The sequence below is a fragment of the Acomys minous genome, assembly GCF_964271855.1.
Source record: "Acomys minous genome assembly, chromosome: 10".
Lineage (NCBI taxonomy): Eukaryota > Metazoa > Chordata > Mammalia > Rodentia > Muridae > Acomys > Acomys minous.
Genome location: NC_140491.1, coordinates 17719045 through 17743648, shown reverse-complemented (window position 1 = coordinate 17743648; position 24604 = coordinate 17719045). Strand labels below are relative to the sequence as shown.

Here is a 24604-nt window from a genome sequence, read left to right as displayed (position 1 = left end):
AAAGTTGAGTATATTTGGGGAAAAAAATTTTAGGGGAAAAATGCTTTTAAATGATCTCAGTAGATCAGAATGCCCCCTGCTGGCATGTAAATATGGTATTAAAATCCCTATCAAAATGAAAAAAGACGTTAAATAAAGAAAATCAGACTCCCAATTTTTCAGATCTGTTAATGTCAGCACACATTAGAAAATATGTAGTCAGCAGGCATGGAGGCACAAGCGTGTAATCCCAGCACTCAGAGAGGCAGAGGCAGGAGGATCTCTGAGTCTGAAGCCAGCCTTGTCTACAAATCTACACGAGAAACCCTGCCTCAAAATAAATAAACAAACAAATACAATCTATACAAAACAAACCAGCTGAAAATCTTCAAATTCAAAACCTCCAGAGTTCCCAACTGTAGCTTTACTTCATCTCACAACACGCGGCATACACCTACGAACAGGAGGCGTACTGCCTTCCTCTCCCCAGTGAATGAAATGAACTGTACTAAGCTGGTTCAGAAGAAGGGGGGGAAACCCATTCTGGTTCTCTCCAGGATATCATCTGAAACTTCCAATACTATTCATATAAATGCCTTTTTGGAGCAGATTTAAGTCAAGAGGAAGTGAGAAACTGTAGAGACCAAACACAAGAGGACAAAATGAGCAACCCACAAGCATCACAGCATCAACAGAGCGTAAATGCTGTCTACATGCCAATCCAAAAATCAGTTAGTAAGTCTTGGAGAAGCTTTATAGAAAATTTTCTACTTGAACTGCATAAAAAGGATGAGTAGTACCAAAAGTGTAAAGACTTTATCCAGAAAACTTGCATTTTCAACACACCTTAGCTCACAAAAGAACTAAGAGTAAATCTCTACAGGGAATTTACCAACACTTTTACCTCAGTTATTTGACAATGTCTAATGTCTGCTGGTTACACCTCACAAAGTATTGCAGCATTTAATATGGAAAAGGTGGAGATGTTGATAAATCAATGTCCTATAATGCACAGGCATCGGACAACACAAAGATCTTCAACTCACAACATAAATAGTATTTAGGCTGAAAAGGCATACTCTACAAGAAAACCATGTCCAAAGGCACAAATCATAAAGACAATTAAAAAAAACCCTCAGGTTTAAAAAACTTATCACAAATTTATAGCTCTTAACTGAATGACGTTTGATAAATGATCGTCTAGATAATAAAGAGGTTTTGGTGTGGTGAGGCATACCTTTGGTTTGCATGAGACTAGAACAATTTTCCATAATGCTGTTTAGATGTCATTATGTGTCATAGTGGAAACCTTTTGGACTATAAAACCCTCCTATAGAAAAACAACTCTATGTCTTAAATGACCCAAGGAGCCTGTAGGCAATGTAGACTTATTTCAAAAAGCACTGGACAGAAACAAGAACTTGCTTTAACAAATTCTCTTCCATCACACCAAAAACCTACTAACCTACTTATTGACCATACTGAAGACTCTAGGACTCAGACCTTCTACAGTAAAAGGTGTCCAAAAATTTAGAGGAACCATCTGCCAATTCATTTTATATTTTTCTTCAGTATGTACTCCTCTAAATATGAGTATATAGGAAAAGGTAGTTAAATATTTCATATACTTAAACAATTATGTTGAAGAAAAACCTGAATGACTGGAATGAGAATAATATGGCCAGTCTTGGTCATGTTAAATATAAAGTTGCTGGCTAATAAAAATTACTACACAAAAACTACATAAAGCATATGATGATACCTCTTGACCAGTCAAGAAAAGGAGAAGGTCTCCTTCCTCCTCTTCACACATATGTATCTGGATCACTGTTCGAATTGCTGCTTCAAGATAATCTCTCTCTGGTTCTGGAGTATAAAAAATCTCAACAGGATGTGTTCGGCCAGGAATAGTTAAGAGAGGACAGTTATCAAAGTAAATCTGGAATTTCCCAGCATCTAGGGTAGCGCTCATAACTATAACCTGCAGGAGAAAACAGCAAATTACTTTTCAAGTTTTATCTCTAAAAATTCTTAGAAAACGTCAAAGGAAACAAGTAGTTATTCTTCTAGTTAAACAAATACTATCAGTGATAAAGACAGCCTTTAAGGCTGGGCTTGACGGTGTAATCACAGAACTAGGGAGACGTAAGCAAGAGTATCTGTGAGTTCAAGACCAACCTGTCTACACAATGAGTTCAGGACAGCTAGACTACATAGTAAGACCTACTCTCACCTCTGTCCTCCCAAAAGACAATCCTTAAAGAAAAATTAAAAATAAAACAGAGGCTGGAGTAGTGACACACATCTTCAATCCAAATCTCAAGAGCCAAAAGCAGGTGGATCACTGAGCTCAATGCCAGCCACAGTTAAATAGTGAAATCCTATTTTTAAAAAATAAAAATAAAATACAGAAAGAAATAAACTGCAGTTGAGTTATTTATATTTTTAAATACTAGAATACCCCACAAGTAAAGAATGTATCTTCATAGGGCCTATGTAAGGGATACATTCATTATACATTATGTAAGTAAAGAGATATTAATATGTAATAGTACAATAGTACAGATTTAACTATCTCCAAATTGGAGATTTAGCTGGGAGCTAAAAATCAGATAGACCAAATAGGAATTTGCTCCTTTCTTCTGAATTATCTTTAATAAGCACAGGATATTTTGAAAAAATAACACTAAGGTCTTTAGACTTGCTTGGCCACCAAGGCCCAAGGATGTACCCATACCCACATCCCTGGCCTTGGAATTACAAGAAGGGGCCACCACACTCACACAAGAGTGTAAGCAAAAGTGTCTTCTGGGGGCTGATGGTCCTGTGTATGGTCATCCCCATCATACTGGCCTCTGCAGGCACCCACACACATGTACATATTCCTACATATGCACACAAACAGTTTAAAAAATTACTTCTTTACCTTTAAATCTGATCTCTGCCTTACAACTTCCTTCAGAACACCCATGAGAATATCTGTAGCCAATGTTCTTTCATGAGCCTCGTCAAGAATTATCACTCCATAACGTTCCAGGAGGGGATCATTCATAGCTTCACGAAGCAGCATCCCATCAGTCATATACCTATAGTCACAAAGACAACATTGGTCAAAACCACGTGATTTTACAACTAATCATCTGACATAAGTTACAATTGCGAAAATTAAGCTTCAGGAACACTTAAGTACACCAAAAAGTTCTATTATCACAAAATCTTACCAAATACTGCAATATAATGAGAAACATAACTCCTGGTGTGGCATACAATGATCACATGGTTTCACATAAAACTAATTTGTCACTTAAATGAAGTCTCTTTAAAAATCCTTAAAAAATATTTAAAACAAGCCAATTTTAAGTTGTTTCATGCCATTACACTATTAAAATGTTACTATGTGCAAAATGTACATTTTGGGGGGAAATGAAATACTAATTTTTAAGGTAATAATGCAACAACAGCTGACAGCACAAAAGTCTACTATGCCCCATCAACAGCACCAATGAAAATGACCTAAAGGACAAAAACGAGTGTATTCATAAAGGCTCTAGGAATGACTCCTGTATTAGCACCAGGAAATACTTAAATGTAAAATAAAAAGCAAAAGGTATCAGACTAAACGGTGACTCAAAAAAGGAAAGAAAGCAGACTTAGAAATGGCTTCAGAGAGAGCGTTTGGAATTCATGTAGAGCAGTATCAGATCAAGGGTGGTGGTTAGTAGAACACTGTATGAGTCAGCCATCTCATGTCCAAGCCACTGTGGCCAGTGCAGTCACTAATATAGACCAACTAGCCTTTAAAAGTTTGGCACCTGGACAAAAACATAGTATGCCTTTAAATGCTAAAGCCAAGTTCATGGTCAGTTAAATAAAAGCACATTATTTTATTTAGAAATTTAAATGGTATAACAAAATCTGAATGCATCATTTATGACTTCATTCTGGCTCTTTGTCCCATAATCTAACAATACCTCATGTTTCGTGAACCAACTTGACTTCAATTTATACCATACACTGAAGCAGTTAAATTCAGCAATTGATGGCAAATAACATAGTGAGCCCCTCTATTTCAACTAAGAGTAATTCCAAATTTATTAAAACACCTGGCAAACAAGTATACTTTCACTACATGCATGTAAGTCAATTGAGGCAAGGAATTATTATATAGCACTAGGTGGCCTCTGTCTCTTGAGCGCTGGCAAGAATCATCATACCTGGTCCCCAGTTTGTGTTTCTTTAGTGTTCTTTTTTCAAAATAACCACCACCATTTCTGGAACCAACTCCAAGATTTTAAGAACACAAAAGAAAAATTACTATCAATGAAACAAAGACTGTCTTAACAATTCAGCCCAGCACCTGATAAACCACATAATGCTTCTAGACGCCTTGGAAATTTTTTCATCTATTTAAGGGCATTTGGCAATTGTTGTTTTCAGATGAATTTCTGTCATGAGCTAGGCAATCCAGTGACAAAGTAATTGTGGATAAGTACCTGGGCACTCTTGTTTTAACTTTTAGAGGGACATAAAAGAATTGGTTCTTATTTCAACAATATTTGCTCAAATACCTATTATACCTCAGTACTGTTTCTACACCTTTCTGGAATATCAATTGCTAGCTTTTCTATAGGAAATCCTACATTCTGAAAGCAGTTTAATTGCCAATTAGTTCAGCCTGTTTTTTTTTTTTTCAAAATTTCACACTATGCATTTGAAGGGGCAATACACAAAACTTGATCTATACCAAATATCCGTAAGAAATGACAACTCCTAAACTCCTATCAATTACAAGCTTTCAACTGATTCTAAGACATATCTCAAGTTACAAGAAAGTTGCAAAACTGACATAAGTCTGCAAGTTAAACACGCTTACAACCATAATTATTTAACTAAAAGCAAATAAAATATACAAAAACCTGAATTGCTGAGTAGCTTAAGTATTTTTCAACTAATATGTACATATGACACAGGAAAGTTACCAATAACCTGCATGCAAGTTTCTCCTAACTAAAGAGTACTAATGAAAATAAACTTCTGGGTATATCAATAAAGGCATTTCTAGAAACATTAAAAGTGAAGGAGGAAGACCCACTCTAGATATGAGCGCCGTTATCCCATAAGCTGCTGTCCTGGACTGGACCAGCTGCCTCATACTTCTGCCCACCATGCATTCTTCTTCATGGTGTACCCTATCCCTTCTTAAAATGTAAGCCAAAATACACTTTTTTCCTTCTGTTAATTATCTGGAATATGGTCATATAAAAGAAACATGAACACATTAATATACCTACAGAAACAAGCTTATAGGAAGCATTTTATTTATTTATTTATTTACTTTTTAAACTGGTTTTGGGGTTTTTTGAGACAGGGTTTCTCTGCGTAGCCTTGGCTGTCTTGGACTCACTTTGTAGATCAGGCTGGCTTTCAACTCACAGCAATCTGCCCGCCTCTGCCTCCAGAGTGCTATGATTAAAGATGTGTGCCACCAGACCCAGCAGAAGCAATTTATTTAAATTATAAAGAATCACCATTTCTGAAAGATACTATGTTTTGAATATGGTATTCTTGAACAATTCGTTCCAATGCATTAAGCATCTACGTGGATTCTGAAGTTTTATGTAAATTTGCCTAGTATTTGCATGTAACTCTGAATATCTTCCTATATATATTTTTAGTTTCTAGATGTACAGCACAGAATAGAATGCAAATCTTACATAAAATTGTACTGTTTAAGAAAGAAAAAGCCAAGTGTCGAAGTTTAATATAGATTTTATTCTGGATTATTTTCAACTTTCATTTTCACAAAGGTAAAATGAACAGTGTGTACTCTTATTCACTTTTGTATTCCTTACCACACAGCCTTTAGCTATATAATAATTTCTGATGACAACAGTAACACAGAGAACAAAGCAAAAATGGCTTTCATTTAGCATAAAACAGATCTATGATAAAAGACGGTCCCCAACCTAGGGTAGTAGGTCAACTTTAGGATTATCTGTGTATTAAAAACATGGGATTTCTGATGGGCTAGCTCAAAAACTTACACCATTAAATAAAAACATGGCTAATAATCTCAATGTCTGCATATATATCCAGAGCCAACCGACTAAACAACTCTTTCTGTTATTAAACAGGTCACTCAAAATGATATTAAATTCATGAAACTCTCCTAAATAATAACTTACAGCTATTGAAGAACTTGTCATCCTAATATAAAAGGTAACATTACACTAGTTCAAGGTAGCTCAATATATCAACATTTCTTCGTAATTTTTACAGGATCAAGTTCAAGGATCAAGTTCAATCTGACAAGAAGTACATCAGTAAAGCATATTACCAGCTACTGTAAGAACTACTAGATGTGATGTGGGTGCTCATCTGTATTTAAATTCCTTAATGCTCTAATAAAGCAAACAAAGCAAAAACCAGAAAACATCAAGCCCCTTTGTGATATATACAATATTCATTGTTTAAAAAAAAATATTCATTGTTGGCTAAAATGCACAGCCCAGACACCTAAGACATTGAACACACAGCTTTGTTATTTCAAGTATTTTTAATATATTTAGCCTATTTTAAATTTAAGACACCTAGTCAGGAAAAAGGCTAAAAATTTAACTGCAAAAAGAGCAAAATATTTTTAAATACTTTCACAACATCTACAATTCTAAATTTTGAAGGCAATACTCTTTTACCCCCAGAACAGCATAACTGAAACTGAAGTTGTAATTTCTATGCAGTATTTTGTAGAATACTGGCATAGTGTAAACAAAATGAGCCTACAACTAATCCTTTGCAAGTGCATAAATATTACTAATATATGTAGAAAATTAAATTTGCTTACACTGATAAAAGTGAAAAGGATTCTATTTATGGGGGGAGAGCATTACACCCTTGTACCTACAGAACCGAGTTCAGTCTAATGATTAGAAAAACCAACTTCTGACCTCTACAAGTAGTGTGGCACAAGTTGCCCACACACAGGTTTAAAAAATAAAGAATTCTATTTGAAAAGTAACAATATTTCAGGTTTTGTAAGAGATGCTTAAATAAATGGTCAACTAACCATTTTACTCCCCTACCTTTCTAAGAGCACAAAGGTCAAACTAAACTACTTAGTTTAAGTGTTGTGCTTCAATTAGAACAGAGCCTACTACTATAAATTACTAATAAATTGTACAGTTGTGGCTTAAAGTAGTAGCAGACTGTATTTGTCTACTTTCATTCCAAAGACAAATATTAAATTTTAATCATGCTAACCTTCCTCAACTGTAATTCTATTATATTTCTAGATTGTACAAAGACTTTTTCTTAAACATGTATTTCCTTTAGCTTTACACGAAACAGTTTATCACAATGAAATGCAAGGTTACCATTCATGTTTCCTTATCATATATTTCAACTGTGTACTCCTATCTTTACCTTTTCTTGGCTTCCTAGCAGCTTACCCTCAAATTATATACAAGATAAAATTCTCAGTAGAGTATCAGAATAAATGTTCTGTTATGTGGCCCCAAAATTATACTTTGCCTTATAACCCCAGACGGAGTCGCCTTTAAAATTCCAAAACTAAAGTTTAATCACATAACCAAAACAGATTCATAGCAAAAAGGAAATTACATAGATCACTAGATCCAAGGCCTGCTTCACCAACAAAAATTTTAAGGGTGGCAGAAAAAAGTCTGTTACCGAATCTGCTCCTTCTCTTATAGTTGCTAAGTATTCATCAGGATTCTTGTAGTCACAAGTTTCACATTGTTCTGTTGCCTATTTTATATCCTCAGATTAAGAGGAAAAGGAAGAACCCACAAAAGTTCCACATACAAGGCAAGCGCAGGATCCAAACAAATTCTGTTCCAAAAATATTATGGTACAACTAAGCAAGACAGATTAAAAATGCCACCTTTGATCTTATACTGTGTCCATAATAATCTATTTTTTTAATATCTTAAAAGTAATCTGGCATTAAAAATATAATGCTTATAAGTTTGTTCATTGCTTAATTTTTTGAAATTAAAAACAAAAGTAGCTGTTCCACATGGTAGCACATGCACTCAGCAGGCAGTCAAGCAGAACTAACTCAGTTCTAGGCAGTCTTGATCTAGATAGCAAAGCCCAGAATAGGTAGGGCTACAGAAACCTTCTCTCAACACACACACACACACACACACACACACACACACACACACACACACATACATAATCACTATGAAAAGATGGCTCAGCGAGTGAAAGCACTTCGGCTACACCTACCTAATTTGAATTAGATCAGCTGCAATCCACATGGTAAAGAGAGAACACAAGTTGTTCTGGTATATACTCAAGTGTCATGCTAGGCTGTGCTCAAAAAATTGTGTTATATAATTATATTATTATAAATTATATATTTCAAGGCTTAAAAGCTAACCTTTCCCTTAAGACAACAAAGAAAATGAGAAAGATGCTACCCCATATGCCTGGAATCCTCTCACCCTATACCTAAATCCTTCATTCGCTTCAACTGCATCTTAGACTTCAGAATCCAACCTTTCAAGCCTGAGATATACAGCTCACTGGTAAAGCACTTGTCAATCAAGCTCAAGGTCCTAGGTTAGACTCCATGACACCTAACACCAATTTCTCCATCAAATGTGAATCTCCAGTTTATTCTTCCACATAAACACCATGTTCTGCTTCAGATATCTGAAACATTGTATTTGTATTTGCTTCTAATAGGAATGGTTCAGACTGATTTCTTACTACTGCACTGTCCCAACACATAAGCACTATGGCTAAATTATTGAGTATTTCTTGGGAAATACTTGGGTTCCCTCAAATATTAAACTACTTATAATTGTGCAGCTGGAGGTGCGGAGGGGGGATTTTAGCCCCTTAACTACCAGTAATGTTAACCACAAAGTCACCTCTAAAATATTTTCCTACAGGTATGACTATCAAGCTATTTCCTTTCCGAAATTATCTGTTCCTTGAAAATAAACTGAGAAATATCCTGATTTGTCACAATTCACAGTATGAAGTTCTTCAATCCATCACAATGGTATTACGTGTCAATGTCTTCTTCAACCCATCACGATGAATCAAGATATTCTAACGTGACTGTCACAATCCATTTATCTCTAACCCACTAGTTTTCACACTAGACTGTTTAGTTTCCTTGATGCCACACCCAATTTTGTTTATAATTTCCATCCCACGAAGTAACAGGAAAATAAGTTTGAGGCCTAGAGAGACCTAACAAAATATAAAAACCACTTAAATTATCCGCTGAGTCTGGGTAGTCAGTCACTTGGGCCTAGAGTATATTGACTAATTTGTACTAGATCAAATCCTCTACAAACAGCACAGTATCTGATGTAGAATTTAATGCATCTCACACTCTGAAAAATATTATGGATACCAGGACCAATTTTAAAGATACACAAATGTAGCCTCAAACTGGCTAAATTCTGAGACATTCAAGAAAAAACCTTTAGAGATGGTGAAATAGAAGGACCAAGAGGGTCCTAGAAACCTACAAGAACATCGTAATGGGTGGATCGGGGTCCAAGGAGGTCTGCTCAAACTAGTGCACTAACCAAGGACAATACAATAGTAAACATTGAACCCCTACTCTGATCTACCCAATGGACAGGACATTCTCCACAGTTATGTGGAGAGTGGGGACTGACTTTGACATGAACTCTGGTGCTCCATTTTTGACCACCTCCTCTTGGTAGGGAGGCCTGGTGGCACTCAAAGAAAGAATAAGCAGGCTACCAAGATGAGACTTGATAGCCTATGACCATATAGTGGGGGAGGAGGTCCTCCTCGGTCATAGACCTAGGGGAGGGGAATAGGGTGAAAGCAGGAGGGAGAGAGGAATGGGAGGATACCAGTGATGGGATAACAATTGAGTTGTAATCTGAATAAATTAGTAAAATTAAAATTTTTAAAAAACTAAAATAAAATTATGAATGTAAATTAAAAAAAGAAAAGAAAAACCTTTAAAATCCAGTCTTCGCCCCTTTTTTATTAAAAGTTCTCTTGACTATTTGATAAGTATGTGAGGACTTTAATTTCTAGATACGAAATTAGCTAATGCAGAGTAAAGAGCTGTTGTATGTATATGTTCTTCCTACTCAATTAACAAACAACTGGCTTTCAGTTTATTAAGGATTTAGCTTTTACTTATCTGGGTTTTCAGTGAGTTAATAATGCATTACTATATCAAATATATCCAGAAACTTTTACAACACTGTTTAATGACACAGCCTATCAATTAAAACTACCATTGGACATTCTTCCTACTTAGTAAGAGTTACATTACAATTTCTCTCCTTGAAGGTAAGAAAAAAAAAAAACCAATTTCTAAGGCCAGGCGTGGTGGCGCACACCTTTAATCCCAGCACTCGGGAGGCAGAGGCAGGCGGATCGCTGTGAGTTCAAGGCCAGCCTGGTCTACAAAGTGAGTCCAGGACAACCAGGGCTACACAGAGAGACCTTGTCTTGGGGGGAAAAAAATCTAATTCCGTTAATGACAGGTTAGTTGTAACTATTGAACAGATTGTAGAACACCAATAAGTTTACCTGATCTAGAATTTTTAAAGCTTAACTATAATTCTTGGGAATTGCTTTGTGAGAAAACACGACAGTGTCAAAATGCTTTCACTTTGAACTAATGCACCTGTTTGTTACTGCCTATAAACTAAACCAGTATTTCACAGTGATTAATATTTTCAAAGTCTACCCTTTCTCTACTTTTTACCACACATGCTATTAATATGGCTTGTAACTTTCTCAAATCCCAAATTCTTTTCTCCCCTTAACTGTAACTTACTGCGAATAATTTGGTACACAATTAAATGTCAAAATGTTCTTCATTTTCCTTAAGTCCTTGACATCTGCATTTTATAATATCATAAAAAGAGCTGATTTATGCAAATATAGCCAATTATACTGTAATTACAAATCACATGTAATGTATCACCTCAAGGCCTATATTCTATGAAAATTAATAGTTAAAAATATATGCTGATAGGTATTTTAAAGTTGAATTTCTATTAAGAAATTATGAAGCTGTAAGCTGGGTGTGGCAGCACATGCCTTTAGTCCAGGACTCGGGAAGCCAAAGCAAGATCTCTGTGAATTTGAGTCCAGCCTAGTCTACAAAGAGAGTTCCAGGACAGCCAGAGCAGGAAGCTGTCTTGAAAACACCAAAAAAGAAGAGAAGAGGAAAAGGAGAGGAAAAGAAATTATTAAGTTTGAATGAAATGAAACATACCCAAGGGAAGGAAAAAAAAGGAAAATATTAGCTAAAAAAGTTCTTTGATTAAAGAATTGTTTTAAGTTATACATCTATAAAAAGAGGCATACTAAATATTCAAATTCAAAAACATTTAATATTTAGATCCAATTTAAAGTAGTAATGACAGCCAAAATGTTCAATATGGATGAAACAAAAAGATTGAAGATATTAGATACTGAACCTCATACCGTTCTACCTTAGACACTTGACATTTTATATACTATACGATTTTCCTAATCTAACCCATCTCATCTGTCTTATTACGGGGCATATCCATACCAGTTTCAAGTCATGACCACTTGACATGTATTCCAAGTTATCTTTTTACAATGCAATTGGAAACTGTACTGTAAGCAAGTTGTTTCTAAAACTAACTAAATGTCCTATAAATGTAGATAAGCAAAATGAACAGGAGAAAGTAAGATTTGCTGGTCAAGATTGCAGAACACAGTAAGACACAGAAAACAACTGGGCAAGTAAGTTACAGGCTCACTATGGTCAAGAGCATACCAGCTATAAAGCAGCAGGATCTTGAAGAGATATCATAAATACTGTATTACAGAACAAGATTCCTCCATGAGCTTATACATAGCAAGAACTGCACTATTAACTTCCGTCACCCATAAATAAAGCACATCCCACCCACATATCATTTCTTATAAAAGCAACTTTTACTAACAGACATTTTTCCTCTTTATCACACTTAACTGAACAATCTACTAAAACACCACATTTTATGCTATTAGTAACATTTCACAGACAATATAGTACCACATAACTAAAATCTGACCTTTGAAGCAGAATTTCTACTGAAGGCCTAAATATATCACCACCAAGGGGGAAAAAATGATTAAAAAAAAAAATCGCCTGGCATGTCTAAGAATGTCTACTTCATACTATTCTAAAACTGGTAGTGCCATCAGTAAAGCTCCTTAACTAGTGACAGAAAATTGCAATTAGAGAAGCATACATTTAAAGATAAACTACTTACTTCAGAATGGTTTTTGCACTACTGCAGTCTTCAAATCGAATGGAGTATCCAACTTCCTGGCCTAGCATGACATCCATCTCATCAGCAACTCTTTGAGCCACACTCATTGCAGCTACTCTTCTGGGCTGTGTACAGGCAACTCCTCTCTTGGGTCCTGGCAATGATCGCATATATTCCACACACCACTGTGGTATCTATGAAATAATTTCACATTTAAATTATTTGTACTCTGTGTGCATACAAGCTACATGTATCATCAAATACTTTATCTCATTGTAATAATTTAAAACAAAATTCAGTTATGCAAACAAAATATTTATGACTCAGATTACAATAACATGAACTTTTCAAGGCAGAAGGGATCATACATAACACTGATGTGGCATAATTATACTCCTGGGAGGACAAGGTCCATTCACACTCTGCTCAATATGCTCAACAGTACAGCTGTACCATTATTATTTTTCTAAGCAATGGAAAAAATTATTCAATTTAAATTCTACCCTTTAAAAAATTTTAAGTCTCAAAAGCGAAATATACCATAATCACACATTTTGAATAAAAAAAAAATGCAGACATGAGTATCATACCTCTTGTGCCTACAAATTCCAAGTCATCAAAAGGTCCTAACACTGCTACTTTTCCTCAGGAGTGGTATGATAGTGACAGTACCTTAGCTACCATCTTAAAAGTAAGTTCTCAAAGTCATCATCTTCAAGTTCAATAGAACTGAGAACAGGAACCAAAAGAAACAAGGAAAAAGAAAATTCGAAGCTCAAGGTGGCCATTATGGTGACCTCTTATACCATGTAGACATGAAGAGGGTCTCTCATTGTTGGGTTTTCTACCCATTTAAATGAAAATAATAGGAAGATGGAAATGTTCACCTCCTTCGGTAAGAATCCTATGCTACAAGCACCTAGATTTGTCTCCATCAAAGTTTCCTCTAGCCAGGCAGTGGTGGTGCACGCTTTTAATCCCAGCACTCGGGAGGCAGACGCAGGTGGATCACTGTGAGTTCAAGGCCAGCCTGGTCTACAAAGCTAGTCCAGGACAGCCAAGGCTATACAGAGAAACCCTGTCTCAAAAAAAACCAAAGTTTCCTCTAATGCTATAAAATACAGAGGGTTTGGATCTAAGAATTTATATGATGATATTTGATGAAAAAAAATGCCTGATATACTGTTATATAACTTAGTTAGATTACTTCAGCAACTGGACTAATGCATAAAAATAAATAACTCAAAAGGGAGGCAATTAAACTTTTTCTCCAAAGAAAATAGTATTATCTTTCAAGGGCTTAAATAAAGCAAACTACTAACTAAAATAACAGTCTCGCCTCAGTTCTGTGATGCAACAGACCCATAGTGCTTTTCCAGGAAAGCTCTAAGTATCTACCTTCGTTTCACCTACAAATCTAGAAAGTAAAATGTGGTGGTGATCAGACAACATGAAACTCAAAAGCACCATTCAGCAGACTAAAGGAACAGTTTATATTAATTCTTAAAAATGTTAAGATTTTTAAAAATCCAGTAAAATGAATGATTTAATCTCATTTTAGAAACAAGACAGTTGGGTTAATTTGTCAGATCTCAACCTTTTCAGAATCCTTTGTATTCAATTTTAAAATAATTGATGACAAAGTAAAAGATTTATATATTAATTCCTAATGAAAAATCCATCTTATCTAAACTTAAAGTTTTTCCACAAAAAAATCATTTTTCATACAAAACTTTTCTAGTAGGGTTCATATTTTACATATTCTCAGTTCTAATGTCCACACTGTTAGAAAGGAGAGCACTTGGTTCTCCATATATGCTCGTCTACACAATACAAACTCCCTTCAATGGAAAGCTATAAAAAACTTAAAATGGGATAAAGTATGAAAAACAAATAGGGCTTGACTCTTCAAAAGTGCTAATTAACAAAGACTTAATACAAAGCAAACACAATAACTGGCAAAGCATCTGAAATGACTTAAAATTCTATGACATTAAAAAATTTACAGCTATATTCTTTCATGAATCTTTTTTTAAGATTTCAACACATTAAATCAAAAAGTTTGAAGGTTGAGACAGGGTCTCTCTCTGCCCTGCCTCTGCCTCCCAAGTGCTGAGAATAAAGGTGTCACCACACACAGCTAAAAATTTGAGTTCTTACCAACAGCAAATTGTCCCTCAATTAAGTCTTTTTAATATTTTTGGTTGCTACAGTATCAAAATGCCTCTGAAATATTCAAATTGGTCTGTAGCACGTAATTTTTAAAAGACTTTTTAAAAATCCTAAGCCAGACATGCGCTCCACACCTCAGGTTAGGGAGGATGACAGCACACCAGAGGCAAGCCTAGACAGATTACACAGCAAAAGTGGAAGAAAGAAAGAAAAAAAAAGAAAGAAAGGAGAAAAAGAAAAAAGGCTGAATATACAGCTAAATAATAGCAGCATGTTCAATGTTTATCTTACATTAATAAAAATGAAATAAGCCAGTAAAAGCATATTAGAACAGGCAATTATTCAGTTCATTTCAAATATTTTCCTTAATTTTACAAACTCTCTACCACGTCCAGCAACTTTTGTACTCAAAAAAGAAAATAAGCCCTAACTCTTTTTTAACAGTTGGCTTTCAGGTTAGAACACACGAAAAACAGTTAACTTCACTCAACCTCAGCAAGCAAGTGCATACTGAACCTCACAAGTACTACTTTCACCCATCAGATTAATAGAATTCAAGTTAAGGGATATAACCAAACAGTCTATGTATGCTCCGTAAGGAAAGAGGGGCTACTTGGCCACACATATTGTTACAACTACAAAAAATTCAGTCACTTCAAAACCTATAAACATCTGCTCCTTGAGCCACTGAACAAAGCCTAAGGATAGCATGTCACCTCAGCAAGTTACAGGCACTTGTCACTAAGCCTGACAACTTGAGTTCAGTCCTCAGTACCCATATAGTAGAAGAGGACTCTCCCAAGTTATTCTGATGGCCACATGTGCTGTGGCGTGGGCGCATCCACCCACAGATATAAAGAGATGTAATAATATACAAAATACTAAAAAAGGCTACAAGTCTATCAACAAGGTCTAGTAAGTAATGGCATGTTTACAAAATGTGGGAACCACCAGGCACGGCGGTGCACGTCTTTAACCCCAGCATTCAGAAGGCAGATCTCTGTGCATTAAAGGCAGGCCTGGTCTAAAAAGTTAGTCCAAAACACCCTAGGCTACACAGAGAAACCTTGTCTCGATCCCTCCCCTCAAAAGACACCTGTGAGCACCTAATGAGATAGCTGTAACAGTGTTTAATACTGTATTCAGGAGGCAGATGGGGACAGGTCACAACTAGAGACTTTGTGCATGTCTAAGCATTTTCTTTTTGTGAGACAGGATCTCATTATGCAGACAAAACTGACCTCGACTTCAGAGACCTGCCTGCCTGATTCCTAAGTGCTGGAATTAAAAGGTATGCTGGCAATCAAACATAAATTCAAAATACTTTATTTTTATTTTTTGGCAAAATACTTTAACAAAGTATTAATCAAACTGTTAGATCTCTCTACTAGAAAACAAACTAAAATGTGGTAGACATTATTCCTGCCATACTTGAATTAACAAGATGAGAAAACATGAGTAAACAGTCTCTACTGGAATCACACCCTTAAAGTAACTAAAAAGTGCTCATCAAAGTACTGTTCTTCAAGGTACTCTATAAGCCAGACGATTGGAAATGAGTTAATAGACAATGTGAAATGGCTACCATCATCAAGTCAGCACATCTAGTTAAGTTTAAATATGAACATAACGTATTTACCATGGCATTTAACAACTCACCTGTGTTGTTTTACCAGACCCAGTCTCACCAACCAGCACGAATGACTGATGTCTAACAAGGATATCTGTAAATCTATCCTTGTATTCCCAAACAGGGAGCTGAAGCCGTTTCTTTAGAATATCATAATATCGAGGAGTATGGGGCAGGTTGGTAAATGGGTTAATGCACTGTGGAAGTGATGTGTGTCCTGCGTGTCCGGTGTGTGTTGAATGAGCAGAGTGTGTAGAGTGGGTTGAGTGAGCAGAGTGGGTTGAGTGAGCAGAATGAGAGGCTTTTAACGGTGGCAATCCGGCACTGATGAGCATAGCGTTGGTGGAAGCCCTCAATTCCTTTTCCTTTTCCTTCTCCCTCTCCCTCTCTCTATCTCCTCTATCACGTTCTCGGTCACGATCTTTCGATCGGTCTTCTCTATCCCGATCTCGTTCCCGGTCTTTCCTAGAAAAATAAAAATTTAGAAATCAGTGATTTTTTAAAAACATGTAAATCTCAATGAACCATTAGAAAATATGATATAGACAGGCATGGTGGTGTACACCTTTAATTCCAGCACTTGGGAGGCAGAGGTAGGTAGATCTCTGTGAGTTCAAGGCCAGCCTGGTGTACAAAGCAAGTCCAGGACAGCCAAGGCTTATTATGTATTACACAAAAAAATGACTGAGCCACAGGGCATGGAAATGGCTAAGCAGATAAGAACCTAGAGGAACTACCGTCTGAGAGGCTTTATTCAGCAGTAGATGGAAACAAATGCAGAGACCAACAGCCAAACAACAGGTCTAACTCAGGGAGTTCTAAGAGTGGGAGAAAGGTTAGCAGCAGCTGGAGGGGACAAGGATACAAGAAGCCCTACAGAGTCAACTAACCTGGGCCCATGGTGGCTAAGAGAGACTGAACTACCAACCAAAAGGCATGCACGGACTAGATCTAGATGCGCGCGCGCACGCGCGCGCGCGCACACACACACACACACACACACACTTGAATTTGAAACCATAGTCTAGTATCTTTGAAATATATCCCAGCCATTGCCTTTGTTTTTAATTTTGCTTCTCATCTAGGTGCTCCTTAACTGGGCACTATATCACCCCTAAATGTGAGTAAGAAAGTTTATAAAGCAAAGGAGGCATGTAGACTCAAATAGCTCAGGGACTAGATACCCTGCAGGACTAGTGGTTCACTGGGTAAAAGCACTTGCTGTGAAAACAGGAAACCTAGGTTCAAAGCTGCAGTTCCATGGAAACCAGGCATGGCCTTGGGGTACCTATAACCCCAGCATTGGTGGAGAAGGAGTGGAAGACAGATAAAGCTTGAGTTTCCTGGCCAGTCTACCTTTTAACAGTCAGCTTCAGATTCAGTGAGACCCTGTCTCATACAAGGTGATGTATTAGAATAGGTACACACACACCCAGCACCACACAGAGAAAATCTAAAAAGGGTTCACATATGAGGTTACCAATTTAATAAGCATTGTCCATATCCAAAAGTAAAATATCAAGCTATTAAGGACCTAACCTTTCCAAAGCAACAAAACTTGGAGGAAGAAAGATACAAGACAAAGCAATCTATGTAATGTTATGTGATAAATACCCACATAAAAACTCTTTTCCAGGACACCCCATTTCTATAACAGAAAAAAAAAAAATCAATGCAAAACACAAGGATTTGTTTATCAATAAAGTAAGAATTTAAATTAAGAAATAGAGGGGCATGGCAACCACAGCTGCAAAAACCACAGCAAAGGCTCACTTCATCTATTTTCTGCAAGGTGAAAAAAAATAACAATCAAAAAAAATTTAGGACTGGGTGGTGGTGGACCATGCTTTTAATCCCAGCACTTGGGAGGTAGAGACAGAAGGCCAGTCTAGTCTACAGAGTAAGTTTCAGTACAGCCAAGGCTACACAGAGAAACCCTGCCTCAAAAAAAAAAAGGAAGATGCAAAAAACTAATTCAATGGCCTAGGAATGCTGTTGCAGTTCACACTGGCTACTCTGAATGACAAAGGTAAAAAAGTTCTGTTGTAGGGTGACTCTCTGTCCACTTCATATGCAGACTTGTCCATGTACACATTTTGTATTAACAGGAAAGTTTATTATAAAAGTTTTGTTCATAAAATTTGCTAGTTGAAACAATACTTTTTTTTCCTGAGACTGGGAAAAACCTTACCTGTCCTAGACTTGCTAAATTTTAAATTTTAAAATAAAAACAAGCTCAGAGTGGTGGTACACACCTTTAATTCCAGCACTCAGGAGGCAGAAACAGGCAAATCTCTGAGTTGGAGGCCAGCCTGGTCTACATAGTTCCTAGGACAGAAGGAAGGAAGGAAGGAAGGAAGGGAGGGAGGGAGGGAGGGAGGGAGGAAAAAAGGGAGGAAGGAAAAAAGGGAGGATGGGAGGGAAAGGAAAAAGAGCCATGCTCTAGCCAGGCACAATGGCACATGCCTGTAATCCCAGTACTCAAGGAGTTAGAGGCAGGAAGATCTCTGGGAGTTCGAGACCAGCCTGGTCTACAAAGTGAGTCCAAGACAGCCAAGGCTACACAGAGAAACCCTGTCTCAAAAAACAAACAAGCAAGCAAGCAAACAAACAAATAAAAAACAAAACAAGCTCTCTACCTCCCCCAAAACCCCATTCCCTCTCTACTCTATCTTCTTACTCTTCCTGTCTGTCTGTGTGTCTGTGTGTCTGTCTCTATCTCTGTCTCTCTCTCTTGTACCCCTCCTTCTCTCCATGCTCATTTAATAAACCTCATATAATAAAAAAAAAACCTCTAGTAAATTATTTAACATCAGTAAGACAAAAGATGCATCTTAAAACTGGAGTGTTACACAACCAATGGGACACAAACTCCAAGAGTTCATGAATACTATAATTCATATTTGTGAATAAATATGCTCTCAAAAGATGGAAATAAAGATATGGAGTAATGTAATGCTTTTTTAATACATTTATATATGAAAGTTTCTTACCCAGTACATCTAATTATTTAATCTCAGCTATGACACAAGATTGAAGTGAAACCCATTTCTACATACAAAGCACCTACAACAGTATCAGATACTCTTCCACAATTAAAAAGTTCTAATCAGAAACACTAAAAGCCATTAGAATGAAAATGTCCTCATCTTCAGATTCTTCCAGAGCTGGTGAGATGGCTCAGCTGGTAAAGGCACATGCCACCAAGACTGAAAAACTGAGTTGACCCCTGGGGACCACATGGTGAAAGGAGGTAACTGACTCCCATGTTTTCTTCTACTAGCCACACACAAGCAGGAGTCATGTACCCACCCCCACACACAAAAGTGTACTGGAAAGATGAGACAGTAGGGCTTGGTGACAGCTGGGGTGACAAAATGAACAAGCCTATGCTGTCAAATACACTAACAAGAGCAAAGAGAAAGGGAAAGAGAAGCAACAGACTCTGGCCTTCAAACTAAGTGAGAAAAGGGGGAAAAGATGACAAGCACAAACTCACTGAAGAAAACCAGTTCTGTAAGAAAAGGTAATTTAAAAATCTAGGAAAACTATAAACATTGCCCTACAGAATCTCTAGAAATTAAGTAATTACTGTACAACTGAGCTAACTCTCCTGTACTTACTAACAAATACTTAATACTCAAAGGAAACATGAAGCTACCATTTTACCAACGTCATGTTTTGCACGAAAAAGGAAGTCACTATATACACTGTAATATGGAACCACTAATCCCAATAAAATCCTTTTAAGTGGTGAACATACACAGAAAAAAAAAAAACACTAAAATAACTGACTCACAGTGTTTATTCCAATGTGACCTCTAAGGAGGGAAATTAGTTGCATCTTAGCCCAATGAGACATTCATTTTGGCTTCACAAAGTTCCCCACTTTACCGACCCAATATAAATGTTATTATGACAGGTGGTAATGCCTAAGTACAGTACTAAGTTTCTGACGAGAAAAGCAGAACTCTACATGCCACTATAAATTACATAAGAGCTCACCATAACTCTGTTCTCTCTTGAAGAATATTCGTGAACCCTGTTTACCTCTAAAATCGGTGGCCCAGCTCAAATGCTAATTTGGGATTTTTGCTTGAGGGGACAGCTGAAACTGTCCTGTGATGTTGCATTATTACAACGTCTAGGATTACAAGTATACAAATATATGTGTGCATGTATGTACACACACACACACACACACACACTCAGAACGTTAGCAAACCTGCTTTCCATATTCAATATTTCACTCTAAGAAGAGCATTAGAACACTATACTTAATATTGATAGTCAGGAATCAGATCCCAAAAGGACTTTCCCTGAACAAAAACTCAGAGGCCACACAGATGACTTGACAGTAAGTCAGTGTCAAAGGGCATGAGAAAGTGATAAAATCATACAACAGATTTGGATATTCGGACTTCGGTGGGTATTTTTTTTAACTAACCAAACGATCTCTGTAATGCCAGAGTGAATACATACAACGGACTAAAATAGAATATAAACCAAAGTACATTTTTAAGTATGAACTGTGAAAGAAAAAATAAATGGAAAACGATAACTTTAATACAACTGCTTACATGCTTAAAAGCGTCTTCCCTTTGCTAAAGTCTAAGGAACCAAACTGCCAGACCAAGAACCGGTGAAAGCATTTCTCAATCTGCACGTGGGTGTTGTTTGTTCATACTTGCTTAAGATCACTTTTTCAGACGTGCGTTTAGAAATTAACTTATGCAGCGGAGGTGGGGGGGCGGGGAGAGAATAATACATCTTTCCACAGTCCTACCCCAGCGATGCTCTGCAGGGCCGGTTTTTTAAGCACAGCAGGAAATAAAGGAGATGGCGGGAGGGCAGGCGGAGGGCGGAAGTTGGCAACGGCATCCTCTAAAGTGCCTCAATGGTAAGAGGCCCGCCGTCTCCCGCCAAACAGTGCGCCCCGCGGTAGGCTCGCCCCTTAGCCCCAAGTAGACCGCTCCCGCCGCCGACCGGGGCCGCCCGCGCCCCCGGCTGCCCTTGACGATCGGGTTCCGGACGCTCTCCCCGGCTGAGGGCCCCACGCGAGCACCGAGGCCTCGCGGCCCGCTCCCCACGCCCGCCGCCCCGCGGCCTCGTGGCCACCACAGGCCTCTCGCCCTCGCCGCAGACGCTCTGCCCGCGCCCCTAGCCGGCCGATGGCAGACAAAGACTCGCCTGCCGGGCCTGCTCCCCACCACAAGCCAACAAAAGCCGCGGCCGCGACCGCGCGCCCCGGCCTGCCTTACCCATCGGTCCCCGCACGCTTCTTGCCGGAGGGGTAATCCTCCCCCAGGTCCAACCGATGCCGCTTGGACATCCTCGCACTCCCAGAGCGGACGCTTAGGAAGGAAGGAAGAGAGACACCAGCAGCCGGATCCCGACAGAAGAGGCCCGCTGCTCAACTCGCGGGGACCCCCTCCCCTCCCGCCGCCACAGCCCGCTCCGTGCGGCCCGAACCAGGAGCTAAAATGGCGGCCGCGACGAGGGCTGGGCCTGCGCGCGCGCGCCTCCGCAGCGGGCGTGCCGGCATGGTGCGCGCGCACGCCCTCCGAGGGCGGGAACTCCAGGCCCGCACACATTGCGATTGGCTGAAGGTCTCTGCGTGCCGAGGGCTCCGCCCTCTTCCTCGGAGCCGTGCGCTTAGCTAAAGCAGCGGCCAGGACAGAAATATGCCTCGAACTGTCACTTGCCGCCTGGAGTTGACACCGAAAGTTGAGAGAGCCTAACCCTAGTTAGGAAATCTATCCATCCGTGTATTAACCTTAGCTCTTAGGGTCTGAAGTTCAGGAAGGTTAAGAAAACAGTGAAGATCACAGAGCTGGTAAATTGCAGAGCAAGACACAATTATTTTATAACTTCAGAACGAGACTTTGCAGTTGTTGAGCCAGGTCCCCAGCCGCGGTGAGAAAAATGTTAACTTACCGTGACTGGTTCTGCCCATTTATCCCGGAACGGATAACGTCTATTTATTCAAGGTATAGCTGTTTGGACAGGGTGCAGAAAATTGGCGGTAATCAGACTGTGCACTTTATTTTGCCTCCAATCCTCTGTCCTAGTCTTCCTCCGTTTGTGTGTATAGAGTACATAATTAGGCACTCGGCAATGTTAGCCCTATCTCTGTCCTCTTTTGGTTTGGTTTTCGAGACAGGGTTTCCCTGTCCTGAAACTCCACTCTGTAGACGAGACTATCCTCGAATTCAGAGATTAGCCACTGCTGCTACGGCCTCTGCCTCCCAGTGCTGGGATTAAAGGCATGCTCCAGCACGCCTGGCTTCTGTCCTCATTAGTAGAGTGAACCCAGGAAGGCTTTTTATAGCGTAATCACCTAGACTGAAGCAAGTCAACAACTAACTCAGCCATTAAGACTCCGCTGTGCTGGCAAGTTGGTAAATTGGTAAGAGTTTTGTGAGTCTCCCTGCCTACAGCCTATGTGTTTTCTAAATTGCTTTCATGCCCTGAGGTGCTGGAGAAAGAAGTCTAACGACCAGCCCCAACACGGGGTATCCCTTCATGTTAAGGCTCTCTTTGGCTGCCCCTTGGCTTTAGTCCCTTGCACAATCTCAAAATGACAGTCTTTTTTGCTTTTTTTGTTTTTTGGGGTTTTTGTTTTTTGCTTTTGCTTTTTTTGTTTGTTTTGTTTTGTTTTTTTGAGACAGGGTTTCTCTGTGGAGCTTTGGCTGTCCTGGGCTCGCTTTGTATTCCAGGCTGACCTTGAACTCACAGAGATCCACCTGCCTCTGCCGCCCTAGTGCTGGGTCTAAAGATGTGGCCAGCGCCTGCTCATCAAAACAGTCTTTAAAAGCCAGGCGGTGGTGGCGCAGGCCTTTAATCCCAGCACTCGGGAGGAAGAGGCAGGGAGATCATTGTGAGTTCGAGGCCAGCCTGGTCTACAAAGTGAGTCCAGGACAGCCAAGGCTACACAGAAAAACCTTGTCTCAAAAAAAACCAAAAAAAAAAAAAAACGAAAACAAAACAAAACAAAATCTTGAAGTTTAAATGCAACAGAAACATCGAAGTTGACAGCTTCTACTTTTGTCACAAATCGGACAATACAAAGAAAAATGAGTGTCTGTTACCTTCACAATAGCCAATACAAATTCTATCTTAAATGTACATTAACAATCTATTAGGCCAGGTTCTGTAGCCTGTGCCTTTAATCCCAGCACTCCAGAGGGAAAAGCCAAGCAGATCTCTGTGAGCAGAGGTCAGTCTCTTCTCCGTAATGAGTCCAAGGACAGCCAGAGCTACATAGTCACTCTCTCTCTCTCTCTCTCTCTCTCTCTCTCTCTCTCTCTCTCTCTCTCTCACACACACACACACACACACACACACACACACACACACACACACACACACACTGGCACCCCACCAATGGCATGAATGACTCATAAAAAAGCAGTGTCACTGAAAAGTCCCATGAGCAGCTCACAGACAACTACATTACTGAAGAGTCCACCTCATCAGTTATTTCCCTCTATGTTTCCTGGATAGAAGAAAGGGCTTATTTTGAGGTGAAGTTCCGGAGGGTGAGTCCATCATAGCAGGGACAGCACAGCAGCAAACAGCAAGCCTGGAAAGCTGAAAGCTCACACCTCAAGCTGTAAACACAGCGCAGAAAAGACAAACTGGAGGTAGATGAGGCTTTCTCATCTCAAAACCCATCCTCCCGTGACATCCTTCCTCCAGCAAGGCTGCACCACCTAGACCTCTGCAAACACCGCTACCAACTGGGACTAAGTATTTAAATGCCCAAGACTATGGAGGATACTTCCTCACTCCCATGACCACACTCTCTCCTTCCTGACACATCACACTGTAAAGGCGAGCTGCTCCACCATGCCTCCTCTGCCCTGATGGGGGAACACTTGAAACAAATATTTCCCCCTTTAAGCTGTCAACCCTGGGTAATTCGATCACAGTGATGGGGGAGCAACCAACACAGATGGCGTCTCTGGATCACGATGCACTATGGTCATGAACTATGTGAGGCTATCTCAGAACCCAAAAGTTAAGGTCAACGTCCCTAATAAAACTAAAGATGTGGGGCTAGAGAGATGAAGGCTCCGTCATGGAACTAAGTTCAGTTCCTCGCACCCACATGGCAGCCCACAACCATCTACAACTCCACTTCCCAGGGACCCAACACCATCTTCTGACCTCCACAGGCACCACGTATGGACATGGTGCACATAATTATATGCAGGTAAAACACACTCACAAAATTAAATAAATCTAAAAAAAAAAATACCCTGAAGACATCCTCTCCGCAGCTGCGATCCATAAACTCAGTGGTCCTCAGACTGCCTTGACCTCTGTTCAACCAGGGGCAAGTTCTGGTTGAACAATTGGTTAGAATAGCTTGCAGAACTCAAGGAATCAACGTGCTCATTGTAAGGGAATACAGTCAGAACCTGTGGCCCTTTTCCTATAGGATCAGGACGCATGCCCTGCTATATACCACCATCTTCATAAACAAAGAAGCTCTATTGAGTTTCAGTATATGAATTTTTTCCTGCAGTATTAGCATTCAAAC

The 24604-nt window shown here is 39.0% G+C and overlaps 1 protein-coding gene across 1 annotated transcript in view; it reads right to left on the bottom strand.

Annotated features, from left to right (window-relative positions):
• Window positions 1-21555, bottom strand: part of DHX15 (DEAH-box helicase 15) — a 42364-nt gene extending 20809 nt beyond the window's left edge. The window contains exons 1-5 of the mRNA XM_084797619.1: window positions 21318-21555; window positions 16086-16521; window positions 12255-12448; window positions 2906-3065; window positions 1742-1960 (exon numbers count right to left, since the gene is read on the bottom strand). Coding sequence (XP_084653745.1) covers window positions 1742-1960; window positions 2906-3065; window positions 12255-12448; window positions 16086-16521; window positions 21318-21388 — 1080 coding nt within the window. The 5' untranslated portion in view covers window positions 21389-21555. The remainder of the gene's footprint in view (window positions 1-1741; window positions 1961-2905; window positions 3066-12254; window positions 12449-16085; window positions 16522-21317) is intronic.
• Between the last annotated feature and the right edge of the window lie 3049 nt (window positions 21556-24604).